The sequence below is a fragment of the Apteryx mantelli genome, chromosome 1 (assembly GCF_036417845.1).
Source record: "Apteryx mantelli isolate bAptMan1 chromosome 1, bAptMan1.hap1, whole genome shotgun sequence".
NCBI classification, from domain to species: Eukaryota; Metazoa; Chordata; class Aves; order Apterygiformes; family Apterygidae; genus Apteryx; species Apteryx mantelli.
In genome coordinates, this window is record NC_089978.1 from 78,275,712 (window position 1) to 78,301,197 (window position 25,486).

A 25,486-nucleotide genomic window follows, 5' to 3' on the forward strand; every position below is an offset into this window, starting at 1 on the left:
TCGCCTTCCTGTCCAGCAAGGGCTCGCTGGGCCCCGCCATCTCTCCCCTGTTTACAGGCTGTTCGCGCCTGCCCCGCACGATGGGTGCCCCACCATCACGGCAGCAGCCACCACAGCCTCCCAGTGCTCCACTGCGTTTCACAGCCACTGCTGCTGTTTCATCCCGGGCCACAGCTGCTGCCTGCATTCCCCACCGGCTCCTGCCATGGGCAGAACGGTTTCCACTCGGGGAACTTCTACGTGATATATCTTACTGCCAGTTAACACAAACTTCTCATCGCTGATTTGGGTATTGAGAAAAAGGCCAAATGGAAGAAACACCTAAGTAAACACCTTTCCTCCCCTTTCCCAGGCTCAGCTTAGGACAAACACTGAGCCTCCCCCTCCTGGGGCTCGTGTGCCCTCATTTTCGCCCGGTCCCTTGGGGGAGGCGGCGGGAGGTGGGGGGGGGGGGGGGTCGGGATGTAACGGCTTCTTGCTGCGGCTCCTCCATGCTGCTTACTGTTTTTTCCCAGTTCCTTATTGCTTCTCAGTGTCGCCTCCACCCCAGCATGGGTCCCCTCAGCCTCGGGGTGTCCCCAGCTCGGCCACAGTCCCTCCCTTGGGGGCTTCGTCACCCGCTGGCACTGGGGCAGCTGTGCCAGTGTCTGAGCCGGCTGTGACTGGCACGGGGCGGCTCACGGCCCCTGCAGCCCCCACTGCCCCCACCCTGCCAGCTGAGCCCAATACAGCGAAATAGTGTTTCGACCACCATATCTTATCATTTGCCTGGCAGGTAGGTGTCTCATTTGAGGTCTCTGCATCACCTTGGAAAAGCAGTCATAGGCATTGATATGTAGGCTTGGGGGTAGTACTGCAAAACTGAGTGTTTGGAAGGTTCCTTGGTATTATAAGGACTGCTTTTAGTTTTTTTCATTTAAAAAAAAAAAAGAAAGAAGAAAATTTGCTTTTTCTATATGCGTGCAAGCTCTAGGCTAGGAAAGACTTCCCTATTCACTGCCAGCAAGTCCATTTTTCAGGTGTTGAAAATAAAGTTACTGCAGTACACAAACTTCTTTTAAGCTGTTTTATTCTCTGCATCTGGTGTTACTGGATAGCACAGAAAAATAGGATCTAGAAGATTTTCCACAAAGAATTCCAAAAAGTCATAAGACAGATTCCCATGACACTCGCAAGAACCTGGTTGCTTGTGGTGTAACTGTCCGTTTATAATGTTTTTTGCAAATATGCAGTTGTTCCTTTAAAATATATAGTTCGTATCTCAAATGCAGAAATCCTTTTAATATGCTTGGGGAAAAGACCATTTAAAGTGCATTTAAAAAGAAAACTAATTTAAATTTAAGTCAGGTCTCATCAGAAAATACTGGCTGTATAACAAATCTGGTTTGTGTTTTCTTCATCAGATTTCAGTCATCTGTGAACACATCCTATAAACATCAAAGAAATAGCACCTTTTACATGTAAAAGGAAAAGTTATTGAGTGAGGTAACTGCTAATTAACTGTAGATGTTAATTCAGGTCTGCCTTTCTTATAGCTCGAGTCATGTAAGACTTGTTCCTGTTGGATCTCTTGATTCTTAGAAATTTTTCTCAAGAAATGGTATTCAGAAGGGGTGTATGTAAAATACCTTCAAGACCGATTTGACTTTGAGACAAAGAATTTTAGTCAAGGTAAAAACAAACTTTTTTTTTGATAATAGCAGTTGTTCGTTGGTCAGCTAAATGTTATGTATTGGGGCTGCAAGTTAATCTTTTCATAAAATAGAAGTTCTGCTTTGATTGAACTCCTATAGCTTTCATGGATAAAACTCAGTCCTTTCAGATTTTAATTGTAAAATTGTATGCTAATACTTTTTTGCTTAGCCACACAAAATGTTGATTGCATCTTTTCTGTTTGTGAAGAAATCCAGTATTTTAAAGGAAAAATAAAGAAGTGAGAAATTTGTTAAACTCTGGTATTTCCATGAGAGCAAATTCTGCAAGTCTGATCGTATTCTAATCTAGTGACACTACCAATATTGCAAAGATATCTACTACAAAAATACTATACTCTGAACCTTCTGTGTCTGGAAAAAAAAAAGTTGCAGTGTTTAAATTTCTATTTTACCATCACCTGTTTCTCCCCTATGATTTGGAATAAAATACTGATTGTGTGTAAAGAGGGGAGGGGATGGTGGTAATAGTAGTAGAGTGATGTGGTGTGTTTAAAAATAAGTGAGGCAAAATGTGTAGGCTGAGATACAGTTTTTATTAGACCTGATGCTATTATGGGACAAAACAGCTGTGGGAGCACTCAAGACCTCGTTAAAATTGAAAATGAGAAGTATCATGGTAAGGTTTGGAGGAAAGGTTTAGGGAAGCCTATGTAAAAAGCTTTTGTGTAAGGTTGTCTTTTTCTGTATTCTGTCTTTATCTTTCAGTCTTCTGTTTCTTCCCTCACCTCCAGCTATACATGCTTGTTTGTATTCTCTCTTTCATGCCAGAAATTTCTGCCTGCTTCTTTGCTTCTCAACACATCCCTGAGGCTAATCATCTTGTGATTGCATCCCAAATTCATTACGTAGTTCAGCAACTCTTCCCTGCCCTCACCCTCCCTAAGTGTTGCAAGTAGTTATACAACTTTGCAATCTGATTTATAGCCCTCCGCCACCCTTTTCACAAAATCTTCCAGCTTTTCTTTTTGCTCTTTTTGCCTTCCAGAAGGGCCAGCTCTTTTACTGTGCATATTAAGCAGAGGTGTGGACCTGACTTTTTTCCCCCCAAACTTTAGTCAAGGGCTGTGACTGTGAAACTTGTGGCTGTAGTGAGCTGACAACTTCTTTGCATCCAAAACTGAATCTGTCTCCTTCTTCCTCCCCTTTCCTAACTTCTTCTTCCACTCCCTCCCCTCAAATGTTGCTACTACATCCTTGTCGCTCTCTCCACTGCCAGTCCTATCCCCTGGCACAGCTTTCAGTGTTCAGCATGCAACTGTCACCTGTCCTAGGGACACTTCTTCTATCCAGTCCTATTGCTTTCCTGTGTTCTACAAAATGAGCAAATTTACAGTGTAAGCTAAGCCTGGTGAACATAATGACTACCTGCAAGTGATAACACTAGAATATAAAATCCAATTATTTGTATTAAAAAGTTAATATAGAAACAGAGTGGAGATGGTGAAACTATTTTACACAGAGAGTGGACTTTGAGAGTTCTTGAAAAACGTTTTTGTCTAAATATAGCAGAACAGAAGTACTTTCTGATGGTGCACTTGAACTAGAAATCCTGAAGGCTACAATGTGAATGCATTCCGTATGTTTTACTAAATACATGAACACATCAGACCCACTGTATCTCAAGACTATAGTTTTAGTGCAGAAGTAAAGATTTATCTTGTTCCTCAAATAACAATAATGAAGGATGGAAAGTAACGATCAAGCTTTTTTTAAAGAGGGGAAGGGGGAGCCCTCATCTGTTGAAGAGCATATGCCAGGTCTATGGTCTGCTATACATCTATGGTTGCCACTTAGCTGGATTCTAACTAGTTTAAGTTTATCTGCCTGTTGTGGGTAACTAAAACTAACACATTGACTGTGTGCATGCAGCATCCCTGTGTATAGTGTCCTTCAGAAATTTAAGTACTAATTGTGTGTACATGTTACAATATTAGTTGAAGCAGAGAAATGAGCCTTCTATTCCAAAGTTCCCCTTCATCCAGGGAAGCAGGCTGTTGTCACATTACACATCTTGTGGCTGATGCTAGTCCTGTGTGTTTCCAAACGAATGCTGTTATGGTGCAACAGAATACAAATTGCACTAAGGCCCATCTCTCTGAGTTGTCAGTTAACGCAAATCAGTCTAGACTAACTCCTTAACAATAAATTTTTTCAGGAAGAAAAATATCACTGGTGCCATTGAAACACTTTAGTATCTGAAGATGAAGTTTGAGCACAAATAATAGGTTTTGTTATAAAATGTACTGACTGGTGCCAGAACTGATTCATTTTCAGAGTGGTGGATGAAATTATGGGCTGAGTCATTTTTTGCAATGACTAATTTAAGTGGTTCAATTTCCTCTTTCCTTCCCAAGAAACTCTAATTCTAAAACATTAAATCTTTCTCTTCTGTCTTCCAGAAAAAACTCTGATAGGTATTTCTTAGTGTGCAGATTACTTGAAAAATCTTTTTAGCCATAGCTGAGGGAGCCATAATGAAATGGAGTCTAGAAAAGCAAAGTCAATCTTACTGTTCAATTAACGTTTCTGACTAGATTACAGATTTGGTTTGGATTTTGCTATTAGTATGCAAACTGTGTTGAACTGGTAAAAGTTCCGAGGAAGGTAAAAGAGAAACAGGCTGTGAAATGAATTATCAGCTTACAAGTACCAGCATACATAAACCAGTCCCGCTTACTGTGGAGCCACGATTTCGATGTACTGCTGTAAAAATATGACTATTTTTGCCATAGTTCTGCCCATGCTACGTGTGAAAAAATGTACATTTCAACTAAACTTTATTTTAAAATAAGAATTTCTAAATGGAAGATTAAGTTCTGGTTTGGAGACTTGTTCATCATAAGTTATAAATTAAATTCTTCTTTCTTTATCAGAATGAGATTATTTACCACTCTTTAACTGTTGAGACTGGCTTTTAGATCTCAAATCTCAGCTGCTTAATTCTTCCTTGTGCTAAAATTTAACATCTTCTGTTCAGTGAAGACTTTCCTAATCTTTCTGCGAGAAGCTACTAGAGGTGCAGTATGTAAGCTAGTAGGAGGGCAGACAAACAAGCTGCTGGCTGGCTTCTTTCCATGGGGATTGCTGACATTCTTCAATAACTTGTTTGATGGAGAGGAGCTACCAATCTATCACCTTAATCACTTTATAGCTGTATAAAATGTCTTAATGAATACTGAGATGAGCAAAAAAAGCATGCAACTTCTGAAGTCGTAGCTCAAGAGATCACACAACTGCCTGGAAAACACCTTCAAACTGTGTATGAAAGTTTTCAGTTCAAAGAGAGAGTAGAATATTATTATTTGAATAGAATTATCTATAAACTTTTGGCGATACAATAGCATTGTTACTAGATGTCAGTTTTAATTACTTTCAAAAGAACTAATGGTTGTATTAAGTTACATGATACTGAAGTTAGGGGCTTGCTTGGATCACATAGTTTTCTTAAATTTGAAGCTCATCTTTTGGTTAACCTCTGTAGTTTTTGCAGTTTATTAAACTGCTAATTTGGGGGGATAGCTGTGATTTGGGTTGTTATCTCAGTGAGGCTTAATACCTCATGAATCTTGTGAGAACACTGAAGGTCAGACTTGAATGTGTGTCCTCTCCCAGCCCCACCATCTCCTCCAGGGCTCATCTTATTGCCATCAATATATATTGCTTCACAGTTTTTCAAAGTATAGTTTCGACAGCTTGTGATGTGCCCTTTGTTTTGAAGTACACACTTCAGAGCTAGAGGTGCCCTGGTTCCAGAGACATCAGCCAAATAGGGAAAGGTTTTACTAGAAAAGCTCTTGAAGCTCTTACTAGACTTAAAAGCAGAAATCCTCAAGAAGTAACGTGATTCCTTGACTGTGGAAGAATGTGGGATGCTGACATACTGACTCTGACCTTTTACACAATAAATGTGAGCCTTGAGGTAAGGGTGCAACTGGTTATGGAAACAATTACAGCAAGGATATGTGAGTAGTTACTGTGAGGCTTGTCAGCTTTGTGGAAGCTTAAAATCCTGTCAATTGAGCAGGTTAAACTTTGAAGCTGTAGGCTGTGAGGAACACACATTTCAAGGATTTTGGTTTCCTAGGCTTAGAAAAAATACATATCTGTCGTGTCTTTAACCACTGAATACCAAGACTGAATTCCGAAAGGAGCCAAAGGGAGGTCAGTGTGCAGTGCTCACTTGATCTTGATGAGATTTGAGTGCAGTGTTTCCCGAGACTGCTTCTGAGCTCCCAGACCAACTCTTCAACTGGCTTCTGAAGACAGAAACTAATGGAGAGCACAGGTGTTTTGGCCCCTTGTGTTCGGTCTGTGAGTCTCCCTGGGGGGAAAGTGATTGCACTGGCACCTGAGACCTGGGAACAGGCATAGGCCAGGGAGCTTCCTTGCCTGCCACAGGGGCAGTAGGACAGGGCTGACTTAAGTAGGTGCTGCGGCTGAAGCAAGAGAAGGCAAAGACGGTGGCAGCTCACCTCTTCAGCTGGCTCGTGTGTCCTGTTGTCCCTGTGGGAGCAGTAGAGCACCAGGACCTTGAGGAGCTGCTGTTAGTTACTCTCTGGAGATGCTGCTGGAGTCCCGCTCCCCGCAGCTCTCTGAATTTTATCATTTAGGTCTTTTTATTATAGCTCTTAGAATGTTAATTAATAAAATGTTTGGCTAATTGTGCTCTAAACTTTTATTAGCTTATCCTTGCAGAAATTAGGTTTCAGTAACACCTTATCTTTGGTACCGCTAATACACAAAATGTGAACTACTTTCTACAATTATAGATTAAAAAATGTGAAGAAAGGATGAACAATTTCAAATACCTCCAAAACCACTAAACTTAGTGCAAGATGAAACTTTTTGCTAACCAGTGACTTCTTTGTGGTTTAGAGTTTTTATGAGAAAGAATACCAAGAACTGAAGAGCAGCTACCTAGAAGGCTGAAAGTTTCATTGTGCCTTGCACTTGCAAGTGCAAGCACCAACATGTAGGCTTTAAGTAGTATAAGGCTAGGCAGTATTTAATCAAAGACCTGCAGTGTTTGTCAAGAGAACACTGCAGCTGAATATAGACAAAACCGTGTTTCTGTCAGCTACTCATATTTTGCCTTAGTCTCTGTATTTACACAAGAGGAAACTTAGTATTTACTTTTTTGAAAAATACTTTATTAAAATACTAATTTCAGTAATTCATTTATGCTTAGTGAGGTCAAGTACTTAGATGAAATAGCAATAAACATACTAAATAACATTTACAGTCTTGAAGCTTGACCAGACCCTCATGGAATTACATGTAAGAAGAAATAAGCAAAAATCAAATAAATCTCTCCATACCTTTTTGCTTGTTGCTGTCTGATTTCTGTACCTATATATAAGTGCTCTAAGTTTCAAAATTTTCCCATCCTTGTTAATTCAGGAAAATAAAAGCTTTCTGCGAAACCATATTCCTCTCTTGCCCTGTCCTACCCCAACACTCTTAAAGTTACCTTGTAATTTCTTGGTACAAGTGCTATTCTTCTATCACCAGAAATACTATGATGTTCTCCTAACAGCCTTTGTTAGTGTAGTTTAGGTTTCTCTTACTAACTTCATGAGACAGGGTGATGTGTTTCAGTTCTTTTCTGTAGAACGAATTGCAGAGGGATTTATCTTATTTGTAGTTATATGAGTTTTCCAGAACAAATAATTTAGCCCAGTAACTAGAACTGACTCATGTACAATCACAGGTTGGGGTTGGAAGGCACCTCTGGAGATCATCTAGTCCAACCCCCCTGCTCAAGCAGGGTCAGCTCCAGCAGGTTGCCCAGGAGCCTGTTCAGTCAGGTTTTGAATATTTTGAATATCTGGGGTTGATTCTCTTTGCAAGAAATAACTCCCTGAAACATGGCAGATGTTTTAGCTCTGTCCAAGCCGCTATTAGGGACAGCGCTTTGGAAGCCCTCTAAACTTAAGGAGGAGATCTGGGACCTGTAGCTCTGTCATTTGCTGTTTGATAGTAACAAATATTCATTCAAATCCCGCAAAAGCCATTCTATCTTATATCTGTGTTAGTGTTGATTTGCCAAGTGGGGTTGTAACCAGAAGAAAATTAGGAACTGTTGTTTGGAGGGAAAGTGGTCACATCTGTTCTAGACATGTGGAATTTATGAACAGTAAGAAAGCAACTAAAGTTTGGTGTAAAACTAGTCACTGTGTAGGCTGTGATTAAGATGCTGAATATTGGCTTTCATCTTCACTGTCCAGTTGAAGGACTTCAGAGGAGTGCTTAGACCTTTTGCAACTATTTCATAGTTCTCTTTTACCCATTCTCTTTTCCAGATAAGCAGATCAGCATTTGGCAGGACTGTTGCTATTGCGATCATTCTCTAGCTTTGTGGTTTACACAATTTTTCTATATGCTTTCTGCTGATGTAGAGCTATTTATTCTGTCCCTTTACTTCTACATCAAATCCTCCCTGGAAGACTCTGTTTATAGTTAATGGTCAGAGCCCCTTTGTGCTTTCTTACCTTCCACTGCTCAAAGGGGCAACAAAAGTTGTTCAGTGCATAGAAAACTTCTAGACAAGGAAAATTCCCCAAACTGTTCTTAAAAATACAGGTTTTTCTCTCCCAGTTAATTTTTATTATTATTATTGTTTTCTGTTAAAATAACTCACATGAAAAATGTTGGAGTAGAATAATCTTGATGATGAAGTTTTAAAGGAAGTTAACTTGTATTTTCCCTAAAATGCATTTATGCAACTGGAAATGGTATGTTGTAGTAATAAACTGACTTTGGCAAGACCTAGCTTCCCCTGCAGTATATTCTATGTAGTTCATAGAGAAATGACTAGAAATTGAAAAAAAGCAAAGAAAGATTTTTTTTTTTCACTTTAAATCAAAATGTGACCTGGTAGTCTTTTTTCCTTGTTTATCAAATATATTAAATAAAACTGTCATTTGGGGGCAAAAGTAAAAATTAGTAATTCAAAATATTAAAATAAATCATAGCTTAGTCTAAAATCTATTTTCTAGCAGTCAGATCAGAAGGAAAAAATAGATTGAATAATTGCCTAACTTTTTATATACTGTATTTTCCAGAGTGGTATAAATAAAGTGATTTTTCTTCAGGGAAGTAGCTTTTGGGTGACTGTACAAAAATCAAACATGATAGTTGTTAGAGAAGTCTTATGCATCCTTTGGAAGAGGAAATAAATATTTTTATTGGTTGCCATGAAAGCTTTCCTGACTTTTTTTTTCAGTCAGATACATTAGTGAACTCTCCAGATGTGCAGAAAGTAGAGACTCCCTGAATGTAAAAAAAAAAAAAGAAAAAAAAACTTTGCTTTTTGGCAGATTTACAGCTGTTGTTTGTCTTTGGACCATATTTATTTTAGGTAAGAAGCGTCTTCATTCTTTTGAACAGAACTTTGCGCAAAGCTTTTTGTTTTCTACTGCTCTGTGTGTCTGGTAGAAACTAAACTTGAAATATTGATAGGTAGATACTTACGGGAGAAACAGGATTTGAAACTGACCATGTGAGATTTAATTTCGGGAGACTTCAGGCAGAGCTAATTATAAACTGTTGCTTGGCAATGGGAGTAAACATCCCGTCAGTGTTGCCTGCTGCAGAGGGGTATTGCCTGCAAACCTCTGCCCTGGCTGAGATGACTCGTCCAGTTTCAAGTATGTTCCTCCACCCACAGTGAGTGGTCTTCACATTCCAGTTTCTCCATTCAAACCTTAAAAAGGCAATTCTTGCAGAAAGGTATGAAGAGCAAAGGCACTTGTCGCTCAGATTTTTGTCATTAAATTACTTCTCTTAGTTTTGCCTGCATAAGACATTTTGGAAAATAACTGTCAGAATGTGAGTTGAGCAGTCAAAGTCTTTTATTGTAGGTAACTAATGCTGATGGGGCAAAAACTGAATTGGAATCAAGTGTTGGTAAGCTTCAAGAGCATTTATAGAGATTCAAAGGTTTTGCTCTTTTATTTCAAGTGTTTCATTAATAACTTTCTATGTGTTGGCCTCCCTGTGTTTTCTCTAGTTTCCGTCATGGTTAGGTGTTGAATATGCTACTTCTGTTTTCAGTCCAGCCAGAAGGAGTACAAGACATTGGTGTATAAAATCCAGTTTCCCTACTGGAAGTTGGAGAAGCTGCTTTTAACTTGTTTTCTCAAGAGTTTATGCACTTGTGGCTACCAGCGTTCCCGTCCTCTAAGACAGTTGTCAAAATTCATGTGAATTCTACAGAGATTAGAGGCCTCATTAATAACAACATTTTTGCAGTTTTCATGCAAATGAGCAGGTAGGCAGAGGGAAAGACCTGAATTAGTTAGCCACTGAAGGAATGGCCCGTAAAATCCAGCTGTGGGGCGGGATCCAGCTAGCTGCTGTCTCCCACTCAGTAGGCCTGCAGCTTTAAGACTCGCTGCAGCAGTGTCTGCTGCAGTGTGGTGACACTGGGGCTTTGGGGAGAGGAGAGAATGCCTTTTGGGGGAAGAAGGAGAGTACCAATATTTTGAGACAACAAAATTCAATGCATCTGTTGCTCCAGTAACAAAGTTATGTTTGTGGTGATTCATTGTAACTCCATTTTCTTGGTGTGTTGCCACGCTTGTGACTAATGGAGGAACTGCCCTAATTCAAAGCTCATGTCAGCTTCTGCAGTGGTATGTAAATATGACTAATACCATAGCAGTAAATATCTGTGACAGCAGTAATGAGCCTCTGCAAAGGACTTCTATTTGCATAGTTACTTGGTTCTCTTGAATACATTTTAGCTCATCAGCTTTTTGAAAGCTTTTATTTGCTTTGAAATACACTAGCTTATGTAAAAGTAAAGTATTTCACCTTTTGTTTTACCTGTTGCGTCTTCCTTATCTGACACAAACTATGTGAGTTACAGTTATGCCTGTTGAAGGAGCTGATTTGGGGTTTTTTTTTGGTGGTTGTTGTTTTTGAGATTCTGGTATTTGAAAGAAAATATTATAGACACTTCTGAAGTGTTCTTGAATATACTCATGCCCCTAGAGCTAGACATACTTGCTATGTGCTAATCTGCTTTATTATCAATTATCTTTGTTTAGACTAAGAAAAGGTTCATAAGATTGGTTACGCTAGGTACTGCTTAAACCTCTAAGGAGTGTAGTGTATTCTTGGTGACTTTCTTCTTGGATGCTGCTACTACCTTTAGTCTAGTTCTGTAGCTTTGTCCCTGTTGTCTCATTGCTTATTCCCTGAAACAAAATGAATCCCTGGTTTTGAGCGCCTCTCTTTTCAGGAAAACTATTTGAACTTTGAGTTTACTTGGACCCAGCCATACTAAAAGCTGAGCAAGTACAGTCGTTGAAACAAGTGCTTTAAAGACGTGTGAAAGTTGTCATGAACAATGCAGAGACAACCAGTCTGTGCTGGGAAACAAGTTTGCAAGTGCTCCAGAATACAGGCTATTGTAATGAGTTTCATCAGTTAGACTTTCAAGATTACTGCTCCCATTACTGAGATAAAATTTTATTTTTGAAAAGCTTGACGTCTTACTGGTTGTGTGGAATATAGAGTTGTGATTGCAAAATGTTGAATAATTCCAGACAATATAGGATGAATTTTTCTTCATTAAGTAACATTGCTTTCTTAAAGCAGGTTTTATGTGAAATTAGCAGTCAGCAGTGTCTTTCTAGGTTATTTCTGCACGAAGATTGCATGCAAAAACAATCCCTTAGAATAATAGTGTCATGAATGCTCACTCTTTTATACTGCTTTCTTCCTCTTGAGAGAAGTTGTTGCAGCTGAAACCACCTGGGATTCTCAAACTATGTTTCATGGTAGCAATGGGACATTCTTGCAATAGCCTCTTTTCTGCTCCAAGTAAAACTTATGCTGCACCAAAGCATAATATTGAATGTGTATGCTTGTTTCTTCCCTCTTCCCTTCCTTCTAGAAAGGAATATTTCTCTTGAAACATGCCTGCCAGTTCATTGATCTGGTGATGTATCTTTAACCTTACTACAGATGGTGTTAACAGATGGCGTTAACAGATGGCAATGGTCTATCCTCTGGTTGCTACTCTGGTAGCGTGTTTTCAGAAGTGTGCCTCTACAACAGGTTTTTCTGTAGCCCTTCTTAGACTAGCTGGTATCTGAGCAGATTCCGCCTTAGGCTTTCCTCCTGGGAGGAGTGTTGCCAGAAGGATGTATGTACTTGAGGAAGAAAAAAAAACAACAAAAAAAAAACAAAACAGAATTGCAATCTGAGGAACAACTATATAAATACTTGTTTAGATTTCCCTTCTCCTGAGTGTTTTAACCTTTTTTGCCTGTTAATATGGAAATTTCTTGGTGTAGCCTAAATGAAGAGAACTTTAACAGAGGTAACTGAGATGTGGATCTAGCAACTACCCTTTTTACTGAGGTTTTTGAGATGCTATTGCAAGACGATGTAGATTTCAGTTAAATGACTTGCAAATATTTTGCATTCTGTGAAACAAGTTTTCATGAGCTAAGCATCTAAAAGAGCCCATGGTCTCTGTCTAGAGTGAAGAAAACCCATAAAAATGACTTCTTGCTGTCTACCCAAGATCTTTAACTGATGACCTAAACTTCCTCTGCTCATGCAGCATGATAAAGCCATGATTGCTGCTGCCTGTTCCCATGCCTTCATGGGAAGCAAGTCACTGCCTGGACCATGATACCTCATTACTTGGCTGTGAGCAAAGTAGTGTTTGATTCAAATGTTGCAGCATGGAAATCCATGCTCGGACTTTCAGATTTCAGACCGAAGACTAATTTGAAGGATATTTCAGAAAACTGCAAGGTTTCTTTGAAGAATTTTTCACTCCACTTGTCATTCCTTGCTTCCATATTAAAAAAAAAAAAAAAAAAAAAAGTATCTTAATCTCATTTCTTCTCTGGGGGAAAAAAAAAGCATTAGAAATGCAATTTTCTAAAAAGGAAGAGAGATTTCAATTTTGATCTCAGCTGAGATGAAACATTTTGTCATCCATGTATATGAGCATCCCTCATTCCTGGTACTAGATTCATGACTTGTCCTTGTCATGACTTGGCCTGGCATGTATGTGGCAGGAATATTCTGCTTGTGGTTTGTTTTTTCTTTTTGTTTTGTTTCTATTTCCTTCTTCAGACTTCCCATTAGTCAGTTTTGATTCTACTTCTGCAGCTACCTTCTTAGAGGAAAAGCCAGACAGATCAGGGCTTTGTGTGTATATCTTCTGAATGAAGATAGCTGTGGCTAAAATTAAATTTTGCTCTGGCTGGCTAGATATTCAACAGGTTCAAAATTCTTGCAGCCTTTCTGGGCCAGAAACAGTATATTTGGATGTCTTTTTATGGAATGACTGGTATGGACTTTCATGTCTTTTTTTTGCCCCTATGCTTCAGTGAAAATAGGAATGATGAACTATCAGAAGTATCCCAAGCAGGTGTTTTAGCTGTCCATTTAGCTTACAATCCACTGCTGCTTAGATCACTGTACTATTACTGTATTCATGCTATGAAACCAATTTGTATCATGAATATATTGAGTCACTGTGTTGCAACTGGCTTGGGTAAGCAGTGGTAGCTCTACCACTTGACCTAACATAGTAAAGGAAAATGTTATTTTTCCAAGAGCTGAAAAGGAAACTTAATCTGCCTGGAGTGGAGAACCCATGGTGGTGATAGCTGCATTTAGGTGTCTTTTAGGAAGCTGAAGAGCCTGCTCAAGATTACCAATGCTAATAACTTAACTACTGAAAAACTTTGTGAGGGGAAAAGGTAAGTATTATAAAACCATGAACATTTATTTTTAATGCCAAGATATTATATACATTATGTGATGATAAAACTTTCATACTAGCTTTTGTGCTCTGAGGCTTTTCCTCACAGCTGGATCTTGTGAGTTCTTGTGGACTGGAGCAGTGCTCCTGCTTATTTTTATTTGAGTGGAAGGAAGGCTGGGAAAGATTTTGCAGTGAAAGGCACTTAAAAAGCATATGCTAGCAGTGACAAGAATAAAGAAAGAATACGTTTTACTGACAATATGAATATATGTTCTGACCCTGTGGATGTTTTCTGTAGAGACAGTTTTTATCACTATTCCTTTTTTTCCTAAAGAGGTGGGGGGGGTTGGTCTGGAGATGTGGAGGATATCTGTCTTCAGCCCTGACTGAAAACATCATTCTAGTCCTACGTACAAAGCAGAAAACATTCTTCTAGGTAGATCAAAGACATGTTTATGACCCTAAGGAGTGTTGATTTGATATAGGAAAAAACAGCGTTCTTACTGTGGTTTTGTTTTCATTTTTGATAGGCAACTTTGATGACTTCAGCTTAGAACATGCACTCGGCAAGTATTACACTCTTGCAAATTTTGGGGAGTGTGGGGGAGAAGTAGTGGCTACCCTTTTGACTTGTTTGACTGTTTGTTTCTGAATATTGCATGACCTAGTATGACACCTTCCCTGCATGTGGTTTGTTTAAACCTCAGGGGAACAATTCAACTATTGGTATGTCAAAACCACACAGAACTGAAATTTGTCTTGGAGAACACTCAGGATTTGCTCTTAAGGGTAAAACCTCTTGGTGTTAAATTTGTCCTTCAAGTATCTTTTACAGTGTATTTGTACTTTTATCTCCCTAACTGACAGAACCCACAGGGAAACCTTTTGTGTCTCAGAAGCCACCATCTCATGACGGTGAGTTCTAATTGCCTGTAATGCCTCTTACTGTAAAGTCAAGTGTAATTGTACGCATGGATTTGAGAGTCTCGATTTTTCAATTTAGTGGCACATTAAATTGTGATATTTCTATAAAAGAAAGTAATTCTCTAATGGCAAAAGGATTTCCGCTTTTTGGAGTCTTCTGCTAGTGCTTTCACAAAGTACTTCATGATTTCACAAGCTTAAAGACCCTTTGCAAATACCTTCTGTTGTCTTTCAATCTGCATGTTTTGAGCTCACTCACCTTGAGCTGGGCCTGAGGATGTTCCGTGATCACCAAAAGCAACATGTAGTTTGGCAGATAATCCCTGGCAACACTCTGATGCTCTTCTATGGGCCACTGTTTAGTGAGCATGTCATAATATTCTTGGTGAAAACATGGTGAGGTGCATTTTGTGTAAAAATAGTCTAAAACTAGTTCAGTTTTCATATTACACTTACAACTGTTCTTCTTTGTAGATGGCTTTAACTTGGAAGATGCTCTTCACCCTGGTACGTATGGTTTCCTAGATAATATTCTGTGGTACTTGGTGCAATGTCTATCCATCCTCTATTAGGTAAGTGTAATAAGAGCACTGAGTTAGTTAAGGTAGCAAACAGCAGATAAAAATAATTGCACTCCAGTGATGTTTGTTTACCTTCATTTCAAGGGTCTGGATCACAAAAGTGTGCATGTTTTGCATATTTCTTAGCCAAGTCCTACTTGGACTTCAATGTTTCGTTGCTGTAGCTTCACTAGATGGCACTAATTCCATAAACTATTACTTATGGAAACAGTTTTTGAATCTGAAGTAATCGCTGCCTTTCCAGAAAGTAATTTTACTAGCCTGAGGAAACATTAACCTGTTTGAAATAATTTGAGGAGAGGTACTCTTTCTGATGTACTTCAGCTTAGTAGTGTGAGCAGCAACAGAAATTGTAGAAACCCTTTGAAGTTTTGTCTCTCTTAAAGCAGTCTGTTTCCAAGTGCTGAAATTCTTCAAAACAGAGTTGGCTAGTTCAGAAACAGTTGAGTCAGATGATTAAGATAAATGAAGAGAGAGAATCCTTTAGGGGATGACAAGCCTAACTTGGGTCTTGGAACTGTGCTCTGGAGGTGCCTGCCTCTTTACCTTGAATAGGCAGAGAATCTAAGGAGAGCAGATCTGACTTGTGCTAGAGCCAGGAGAAGGCAAGACCATGCAACATTAAGGAGAAATAGTATACAGAAGCAGTGGGGCACTAGATTGGTTAGTTGTTGGTAAAAATACAGATACAGAAAAACAGTGCTGCTGAATTAATTCTATACGGGCAACAAAGACTGTGACCAAACAATGTAGAGATATTGATTAAGAGCTCTTATTCTACGGCAAGCTAAATGAAATGTCATTTTGGGTACCATATTTTATAATTTTACAGAGTGTATCTTGCCTTTTTTTTTTCTTTTTTTTTAAGTGGTGGTGAAGTAGTGGTAGTAGTTTTAAAAGAGGAAACAGCCAGGCAATCAATGCCTGGTAGAAAATTTTTTAAAAGTTTAGCGCTTGAAATCAGACTTGCAAAACAAATGCTACATAAAGCTTAGTGAATCACAGAATCACAGAGTGGTTGAGGTTGGAAGGGACCTCTGGAGATCATCTAGTCCAACCCCCCTGCTCAAGCAGGGTCACCTAGAGCATGTTGCACAGGATCGCGTCCAGGCAGGTTTTGAATATCTCCAGAGAAGGATACTCCACAACCTCTCTGGGCAACCTGTGCCAGTGCTCTGTCACCCCCACAGTGAAGAAGCTTTTTCTCATATTCAGATGGAACTTCCTGTGTTTCAGTTTGTGCCCGTTGCCTCTTGTCCTGTTGCTGGGCACCACTGAAAAGAGTCTGGTCCCATCCTCTTGACACCCTCCCTTCAAATATTTGTACACATTAATAAGATCCCCTCTCAGGCTTCTCTTCTCCAGGCTGAAGAGGCCCAGCTCTCTCAGTCTTTCCTCATAAGAGAGATGTTCCAGTCCCCTAATCATCTTTGTAGCCCTTCGCTGGACTTGCTCCAGTAGTGCCATGTCTCTCTTGTCCTGGGGAGCCCAGACCTGGACACAGTACTCCAGATGCGGCCTCACCAGGGCTGAGTAGAAGGGAAGGATAATCCTACTGTGTATGTTCAGGTATAATAAAACATAACAGGCTAGCATAGCAGAAACTCTGTTAATTTCATTAACTTAAAGTACAGTGTTTAACCTAAATTAACCAAACAAATACAGCATTAGCTTATGAAAGGAATGGAAAATGACGTGGGAAAGATAGATACCATTTTTTAGGTCAGATAGTCTTTCAAGGTCGCCATATGCTCTGCTTTTGATCTCTTAATACTAGAAACTTTGGTCACTTTATTCTAACTCTATTTGTCTGTAGGTGACCCCAAGCAAGATCCACCTGCACATCCTGGAGACACTGGTAAGACTGCCCTAACAAGAATTTCTGTACACTAAAAAAGTATTTGCTTGTAGTAGCCCAATTAAGCTTTCCTAATCCATTTCAAAGTTAGTGTATAGTTTGCTTTTTGTCTCTTAATATTTTTCTTTCTTTTTTTCCTCTAAATATCTTTGTTTGTAGATAACCCCAGGCAAGGTCCACCTGCACATCCTGGAGACACTGGTAAGGTTTCTAGTTTCTACTAAAAACTAGATTCTAGTTTCCTAGAATTCCTGAATGATGGCATATTTTTACTATCCCAATTAAACTTTTAATAATGACTCCTTTTTAAATGGCTGCTCTGTATGTCAGATGTTGGTTTGGATAAACAATGAGTATTGAAGAAAAAAAGATCTTGTAAATAAGCTCTGCCACAGTCTTGAAATTCCACAGCAAACCTGTTGAGTCACTTTCTTTTCACTTAAAAGCAGGATGATGGGGGGAGGAGGAAGGATGAGGCAGTGTGTGTGGGCTTGGGGCAGTGCTGTTCTTAAGCGTCTACAGTAGGACACCTGTTTATCAGATTGACTCATTTCATCCTTACAAACTGAATCCCTGCTAGTCTTACCAAAGTAGGAACTACACATGACCTGTATTCTTAAAACATCTAAATTAAAGGTAGAGCTTAAACTTAAGGGGTTATTCTTTTAGATTTTTTTAAGGCCCCAAATTAAGAAATAGATTTTTTCCTATTTGAAAGGTAGGCTTAAGATACATGTCTTTCCCTGCCTGTTGTGCTTTAAAGGTCTTCTCTGTCTTTGCCTAACTCCTAACAAAGCAAATTCAGATGGCTGTAGTTGTGATGATGCCGTTATCCAGGAATGTGGTGGTTAGAGTCCTCTCCTGGAATGTGAATCCTGGTTTCTTGTTCCTTCTCCTGCTTGATTTGCAGCAGATACTTGAATTCAATTGTATGTCTCAGTACAGTGCTTATGCTGCCCAGCTAAAACATCCTCTAATGTGATGCTTTTAGCTTTGCTGTTTGAAACAGTATTGCTTTGCTTGAACTGAAGATTCATTTGGCAGTGGAGGGAAGGAGGAGAACTCCAGGCCCCATGAGATAGGTCCAGTGGAAATGGAGAGGAACTGGTTAAATTTCCTGCAGTAAATCAGAGGAGGGAATTAAACTTGTGTCTTCCCATTCCCAAGCAAATACTGCAGCCACTGGATTGTGGCATGTTAAACTCCTCCTCTAGCTATTATGGTGTATATGTTCGAAGTTGTGTTGTACATGTTCTGAGTTGTGATTCAGAAACCCCACTCTGGAAAAACATTCACAGCTGTAATCTTGAACAGAAATAGTCTTTTCCTGTCCATGTCCTTTCTCTGCTTTAACAGGAGAGTGAGACTTGGGCCATTCCAGTAGTAGCCTACAAAGGTTCATGCTTGTTAAGCCCATGGCTAGTGCAGTAAAGCCTGCTCTCAGACACTGGTCTCTCTCAGTTGTTCAAGAAGCCCAAAGTCAGCAATGCTGCTAAAACTGAAGTATTGTAGTCCTGAGCTGAAGAGACTTGGAGATTGGGGAGACTTTGAAAGTTGAATGTGCCCTGACTATCACGCTGAGCCTAAAGCACTCACAGATTCAGCTGAATGATTTAGAGAAAACTTCCATGTCATTATGTGTACTGAAATGTCTTTTCACTGAAGTTAGAACACATAAAGCAATATTATTTTTATTTCTGTAGGCAGCATTGATGATTCAGATCTATACGATGGCAATTTACCAAGAGGACGAGATGGTGGTGGCAGCGATGGTAATGGTGGTGCTTCATATTGATCCCATGACTATCTGACCTTTTCATAAAAGCTTGATTGTAAACTGGTTAACATGGTCTAACTTGTAACATCTTTGCTTCTTTATCTGAAACATGAGAACATAGTTTGCAGTTCAAAAGAACGTGTTTTCTGTCTTTGCCAAAAAACCCGGATGACTAAGAAGTAAAACCGATCTTGGAACCTTCAATGATTTTTACTGCTATGCCAAGAAAGATGGGTTTTAAATTTGAGATATGAAAGTGGTATTTATTTCAAAATTCTCCATAAAAATAGCTTTGTAAAGCATCCAGATGTTCTTTTCAGATCTTCTGCAATGTATTCTCTGTTTCTGTTAGTTATTGTGGTTAGGAAGCCTAGGATGGGCCTCAGTGTGTTCTTAAAGATTCACCTGTCTCACAAGAAGGATTGATCCTTAGACTTCCATGTGATGTAGGGTGTGCCTACAGGTAAGAAATACAAAACCATGTTAGAGCTTACCAACCTCATTCTGAATAAGCTGCCATGTCTCAATATTATGGTGCAGCACAGTATAGGCATGGTCTTTGGGACCAAGCTGCTGATTTAGCCTTGTTAGTATGTGTTTACTCAGTCAGTTAGCCCTGTGTGCATTACTGCAGTTTTAGTATTTCTGGATCAGAGTTAGCTTGAAGTGTCTTGATCTGGTGTTGAATTGTGTTGCTAGTTACTGACTTGTTCAGAGGTATTTGTCCTGGATAAAGATTACTGATGCCAATTTTTTGGGAAGCTTTCACCTTTCCAGGTTCTTTTGGAACAGAAACTTGAAAATTAGCAAGAGTAGGTAGCATCTGCTGAGCTCTGTGTGGTGTTTTGATCTGCACAGGTTGCTGATTCAGACAGAGTAGTGAAAATTACATAGTGACAAATAAAGGATAGTATTTACAGAACTTTTGTCTTGTTTGCTAGGAGAATTGCAAAGGTGGTTAGTAAATAGGGCTGGGATTTTAGGAAAAGATAATTGATTCCATGGGTAATACAGCCAAATGCTGCCCTGGAATTACATGCTGTTCCTCTCCACTGAATATTTTTCTATGGTGGTGGGCAACTTGACTAAATCAGATTTCACAGGTGTGCTGCCCTCATTTTGTAGGAGTGCTGGGCACTTAAGGCTGAAATTGGCATTGGTATGAGCTATGCTTTGAAAAGAGAAAATTTGAGTGCCAGAGAGCTTAGCATTATATGAATATAATTATATCCATTATATAAATTTTTAATAAATTTGCATTAGCAAATGGCTTGTTGTTTTGCATGATCCATTGACAAGAAGTCGTGAAACCACTGTTCTTTAGAAATGTAGAAACTAAACCTTTTGTTTATTTTGCAGGACGAAAGGACTCAAATCCAAATAATGGTGCAGAATCTGAGGGTAAATGCATGGATTTCTATTTATGGTGTCTACATGTCTTAAAGATACTAAAACATCTGAAGCTTGTTTTTTGAACAAAAATTTGAAATGGCTTATCTGCATTGTTAATATTCTAATAGGATGCTTATTGCTGGCAGTGTGTTTCAGCTTTTAAACTTTTATGGAATCTAGAATTCTTGCCTTCAGGCTCTGCTTTCAGAATTCTTTGTGGCAGATGATTCATGTCTGATAACGTGAGGTGATGATAACATTTCAGAGATGCTGGTGCAATGATTGCATGCAGCATGCTACAAGTTAGATTTGGCTATAAAAGGGTAACTTTTTCTTAATCATTAGTGGAACTTATACCAAACCAAAAAGAAAATGTTCAAGCTATTTAACAATAAACATTGCTAAGAAATGAATGATTGTAAATTTAGAGGATTTACTTTTCATTATTCTTAAAGATAGAAAAAAGTTGATCACTGCAATTACTTCATGTTTTTTACTTTTTAGAAGTGTTCAGAGGCTTTACTTTGAGACTATTCAAGTCTGACATCACTTTCAGTTCTAGAAAATGTATACAAAGCTCTTCTTTTCAGCTTCTCAGGGAGCAGTAGCTGGAATTATAAGTGCTGTGGTTGCTACTGTAATTGGAGCAGTATCTAGCTTCATTGCTTACCAGAAGAAGAAACTCTGTTTCAAACAAAGTGGTAAGATTTCTAAATTATTTCTTTCTACCTTTTGTAGAGCTCTTCTCTCTTTTTTTGTATTTTATATGGGACCTAAAAATTGATTTTATACGTCAGGTAGTTTTAATAGCTTAGTGAATTGGTGTTCACAGGGAATAACCTCTTTTACTAGTCCCCTAAGAAAGGGTGACTGAAGAATGCCTGGCCCAAAATTTAGACTTTCAGAAACAGACTGACTTAAGTCTCTGTGTTCTTTAAAATAAAACCATCTCCTGCTGGAGAGTGAGCAGGAGAGACTGCAGGAGAACTTTTCTTTTTGAAAATTGAGTGGAGGTTGGGGTTTAGAGACTATCTTCCTGGAAAATACTATGTCATTTCTATTTTTTAAATCTTGCCTTTGTGTCTTCTAAAACCGCTTGCCTGCATATTGGCTTATGACACCTACCCAGATGTTCATCTCAAAATGATCTTTTTTCTGCAGCGGTCTATTGCTTGCTGTCTACTTTCTTTTCACCTAAATAAGATGTAATTTAGATCAGAGAACTTGGGGAGTACTGTGGCTGATAGGTGGGACATAAGCTTTGTTTATGTCTTTTCCAGTCCTCCTGACTGGTTGGTGAAGGGAGAGGATAGAGCAGCAATCCAGACAGACACTGATATTTGTGAGTTCTGGGTGTCTGGAAACTGAGTGCTGTCTACCATGCTCAACAACTTTGAAGTGAAGAGAATCTGAATATTAAATGCCTGTTTGTTTCTCAGCAGATCAAGAGAATGTGAATATGGAAAGCCATCGTGGAGCACAATCTGAGCCACCCGGTAAGAGAATAATGTAGATAGAAGAGCAAGTTTTTTGGTGGTGATCCTACTAAATGCACTTTATTGACATTAAACTTAGTGGAGAAAATGCACTGTATCTTTTTGTTAACCAAATGTTTGTAACTACCATGACAACTAACTTTGAACTGAATCAAGATTTCAGTTCTGATTATGTGGCCATTTTTCTGTAATTTTTCTTCTTTGAACTCATTGGTTTATTGTCTTAAGGGGTCCCTGAAATACAGGAGCTTAGAGTAAAGAGGAATTGACTTTTCTTTGTAAAAGTATTATTAAAGACAATTACAAGAACACAAAACTGTTCCTTTAGTGTGATACATAACTGCAGTTAGATGACAGGTGTTTTATTAGTGTATGCTGAGTCTGATAGGAATCTGATATCGTTTGGTCATAAACCCATATAGAAGAAAAGGTTAACAGTGCTTGAACAGAGATAAAACTTACTGAAGGCAAGGAAGACTGAACTTACTAGCATGTTTTTCTAACATGTTCTCTGTTGTAAACAGAGAATCCTTTTTTGAAAGAATCATCAAATAACATCTTTCTACAATTGTGACAGCAGAAGAAAGCTGTTCTAAAACAACAAAAAACCTAACAACCTCATTCTTCCTAATTTAGAACGGATATGACTGTCTAGGGTACTTAGCTGACGGAACAGCTGATTGAACTACAGGAAAGTCATAGATACATTTGGAGAATTTTTGAAACAAAATAAGTAAAAACTGCTTTCTAGACCTTGTGACTGGTCAACAAAGGAAGAAGCAAAACAGCCTCCTGCTGAAGTTTTCTGACTGTCTTTGAAATATTGGCTATTAAGATCTCACATCAGTATAAATCTGCAATATATTCTTCTGTGGGCTTAATATAAAACTAGCAGAACTAGTTCTGTTTTTTATAATTTAACTAAAAAAGTATGCCTTATTTCTTTTGGGTATTTGTCTTTTACTAAAGGCTTCCAGCTGGCTCACGATCCTATTACACACATTTTTCTTTTAAACTCTTAAATATATGAAACTGTCAAGAAGAAACCATTTTCTTGTCACAGGCTGTTGAAAATCAGGATTGGAGATAGGCATGTTATCCTCAATTCAGCCATGTGATAGTGAAGCAAGCACTATTGTTCAAAGACCTTTACCAAAGGCAGATAACACATGAGCTGCAATCAGGGCATGCTAAAATTTTTGGCTGTGAGTTTCATCAGAACTCCTGATCACATGATGCAGACTTAATTTTAATTGATAAAGTCAAACCTGGAATGTTATCGTAAATGATTATTCCTCCCTACATATTGACATCAAAGTGTTGCATTCCAAATTTCATATCTGTACTATATTTTTCAGGCAGACATGAGCATGTTTTGAGCCAAGAAACTGGGTGGAAACTATGGTCAGCACGGTACTGCTCCTGATCTAAGTTCTGGGAGTCAGGCATCTGAGCTCTGCCTTTGTAGTAGTAATGTAGCTACATAGCTTCTGTTTTGAAGCAGTCTTGCATTAGCCCTGGTCAGATGGCATGGCAGAACAAGTTTGTGTTTATTTTTAAAATTGTATGTAGACTTTTCTTGGACTTCCTGAAAGTTTGGATAACCTAGGCTAGGATATTCTTTCAGTAACACGCTATTTCCATCAGATATGCAGACTGTATGCCATTTAATTTCTGCTTTCGCAAAAATGCAAAGGCATCTCTGAAACTGCATGTTGGGTTATACAAACTGCAAGTGTAGATAGCTAGATAGATCTGGTAGGATGTGGTTATTTGAACGAGAATTCTGGGATGTAATAGCCCTTGTTATGCAAGACACTTGCTAAACAGAATCAAGCCTCTGCCTACCTGAATTTATCCCACAGTTCCAAATACTGGTCTTCTGTCCAAATATACTGTATTGAGTGAGTTCTTACAATATATACTAACATAATATACTAATCTTGAGGTCTTTTCACTCTTTAGTACAGCGCACGCTTCTGGAGAACTAAATCAAGGAAAACGTGATGAAGAAGAGACCATTAAAACTGGATAGAGAGCCTGCTTTCTGCCTGAAAAAAAAAAGAAAACCAAAAAGTATAATGTAAACAACAGAGTCTGAAGATGAATGAGAAAATAGTCCTTGTTTGAAGCATCTTTGGGAGTGTGACTTAAAAGACCTGAGTACTTCTGTATGGTTAGCCCTGTGAAGCAGTGTTGCACACCAATATTTGGCCTTAATGACCGGAGTGTAGAAATATGTTGTGCCTTTACATTCTTTGCTTTACTCCTATGACAAATGGGTGTGTCTCAAGTGCATTCAGTATGTTTAACTTTTCCTCGCCTCTCCAAAAACAATAAGCAATTAAGGTTTTGTTATGCCGTTGCTTTTAGGCAGTGCAAGCATTTTTTTTAATATCCTGTATGAAATGAATGTACCAAGAAGACTTTCTTATGTCTTCACTTAAAAGTGAAGAGCTTTCTTTAAAAAAAAACAAAAAACAAACCCCAAACAACTTGGTATATGTTGTGGACCTGAAAGCAAAATACTACCTAGGGAAGAACATACATGTGTTGGATAATATGGTTCACTGTGTGTGGATAGGATAATGGATCTTAGTGTGGGTGCTGTTGATATGATTTGTGTAGCTGCCTGGGTCAGCCACCAGGGAAAAGATATTTGTTCTTCAACTTCTAAGAGACAAAAATTTGGAGTTTTGTTTTTGCATTTTTTTTTTTAATTGCATCTGTCTGGTACAGATTCAAAACATCCAAACTAGTACACACACATCCTTCAGCCTTTCTGGCTCTTCTTCCTGCTTAGCAAGTACTGAGCTGGTTAGATGTGGAAAAGCCTGATTTACAAACCAGAAAAATAATTGAATTTTGTACATCTTGTGAGTTTGATATGTGGCAATTGTCTGAACAGTTGTGAATGAAGTACTGGGGAGTGGGGATTAGCATCTTCAGGTTTACTTTACCAGAAACTTAGCAGAAAGTAATTTGATACTTTGAATTCAGAAGGTTTATAATACGTGGTTAGAAGGCAGAAACAGTACTGCAATTCAGAAGTACGTAATACCAAGACTGACAGGAACAACCCAGCCTCACTCCACAAGCACCCACTGGACAGCATAAATAACAAACATGTGATGAGTACTTTTGGACTTGTGAAGGATTGCCATCAGGAAGAAAGGGACTATGGTTGCATCCTCAACTGAAATCACTTAGGAGATTTGCTGTGCCTCTTGAAAGCCACAAAAAAGTTTCCAGGATCTGCAAAAATGTGGAAAACTGCTCACCTGTAACAGTTGAAGGACTAAGTCTGAAATAATAACTAGTACTGTCTGGAAGGAATAGCCTGACCAGTTCTGTTGCCTTTCATTCTGTTTCCGATTTTCATGCAGTTTTACAATATGTGTCTTAGTAATGTGCTTTAGCCACTTGGCAAAGTTCTAGAGAAAGATGACATTTCATGGAACATCCTAGAAATCACTATGAATTTGGATTTTAAACCTTTAAATATCTACATTCGAATATGAATGTATGTCAAGGATAATTCATTTAAGAATTTCTTATAGGTGTTTCTTGGCTTACTGCAAATCTTTACACCAATTTTAGTCTTTTGTTATGGAATTAATTTGTAAACCTATTTTTTTCCCCATTTTATTTTTAGCATAAAAATGCTAAAACCTTTAAGTGTGTACAAGGGTGGAGAAGTGATTTATATATAAGTCATTTGATATATGTAAATACAAACAAATGAAATGTACTGTTTACTTGTATGAATGAACAGGTATCTCATATCAGTGCCAAGTGCAGAGAAAGCAGAAATAGGGCAGTGTTTGTCAGGGATAGAAGTGGGGACGGGGAGAGCTTCAACTAGCTTTTAGCTAACCAGACTCTTGAATCCTCCTTCAGCTTTTGCAAGGCAAAAAATTACTCACTAAAACCTCCTATCAACATTGTGATTTTTCTAAAAATAAATTAAAAAAAAAAAAAGAAAATGTTTAAGTATTTTCCT

General features: G+C 38.6%; 1 protein-coding gene across 3 annotated transcripts in view; it reads left to right on the forward strand.

Moving 5' to 3' along the window:
- Nucleotides 1-25,230, forward strand: part of LOC106490707 (CD99 antigen-like) — a 33,266-nt gene extending 8,036 nt beyond the window's left edge. The window contains exons 2-12 of one of the 3 annotated variants that reach the window (XR_010884083.1): nucleotides 13,986-14,021; nucleotides 14,323-14,370; nucleotides 14,854-14,886; nucleotides 16,777-16,818; nucleotides 16,978-17,019; nucleotides 18,522-18,590; nucleotides 19,955-19,996; nucleotides 20,578-20,688; nucleotides 21,268-21,329; nucleotides 21,430-21,483; nucleotides 23,449-23,559. Coding sequence is in view for 2 of the 3 variants with exons in the window: in XM_067296127.1 (XP_067152228.1) it covers nucleotides 13,986-14,021; nucleotides 14,323-14,370; nucleotides 14,854-14,886; nucleotides 16,777-16,818; nucleotides 16,978-17,019; nucleotides 18,522-18,590; nucleotides 19,955-19,996; nucleotides 20,578-20,688; nucleotides 21,427-21,483; nucleotides 23,449-23,474 (506 nt within the window). In the remaining variant the exon portion in view is untranslated. Of the gene's footprint in view, nucleotides 1-13,985; nucleotides 14,022-14,322; nucleotides 14,371-14,853; nucleotides 14,887-16,776; nucleotides 16,819-16,977; nucleotides 17,020-18,521; nucleotides 18,591-19,954; nucleotides 19,997-20,577; nucleotides 20,689-21,267; nucleotides 21,330-21,426; nucleotides 21,484-23,448 lie in introns of all 3 variants that reach the window. The other 2 variants (XM_067296127.1, XM_067296132.1) reach the window with 2 other exon arrangements.
- Nucleotides 25,231-25,486: the final 256 nt, after the last annotated feature.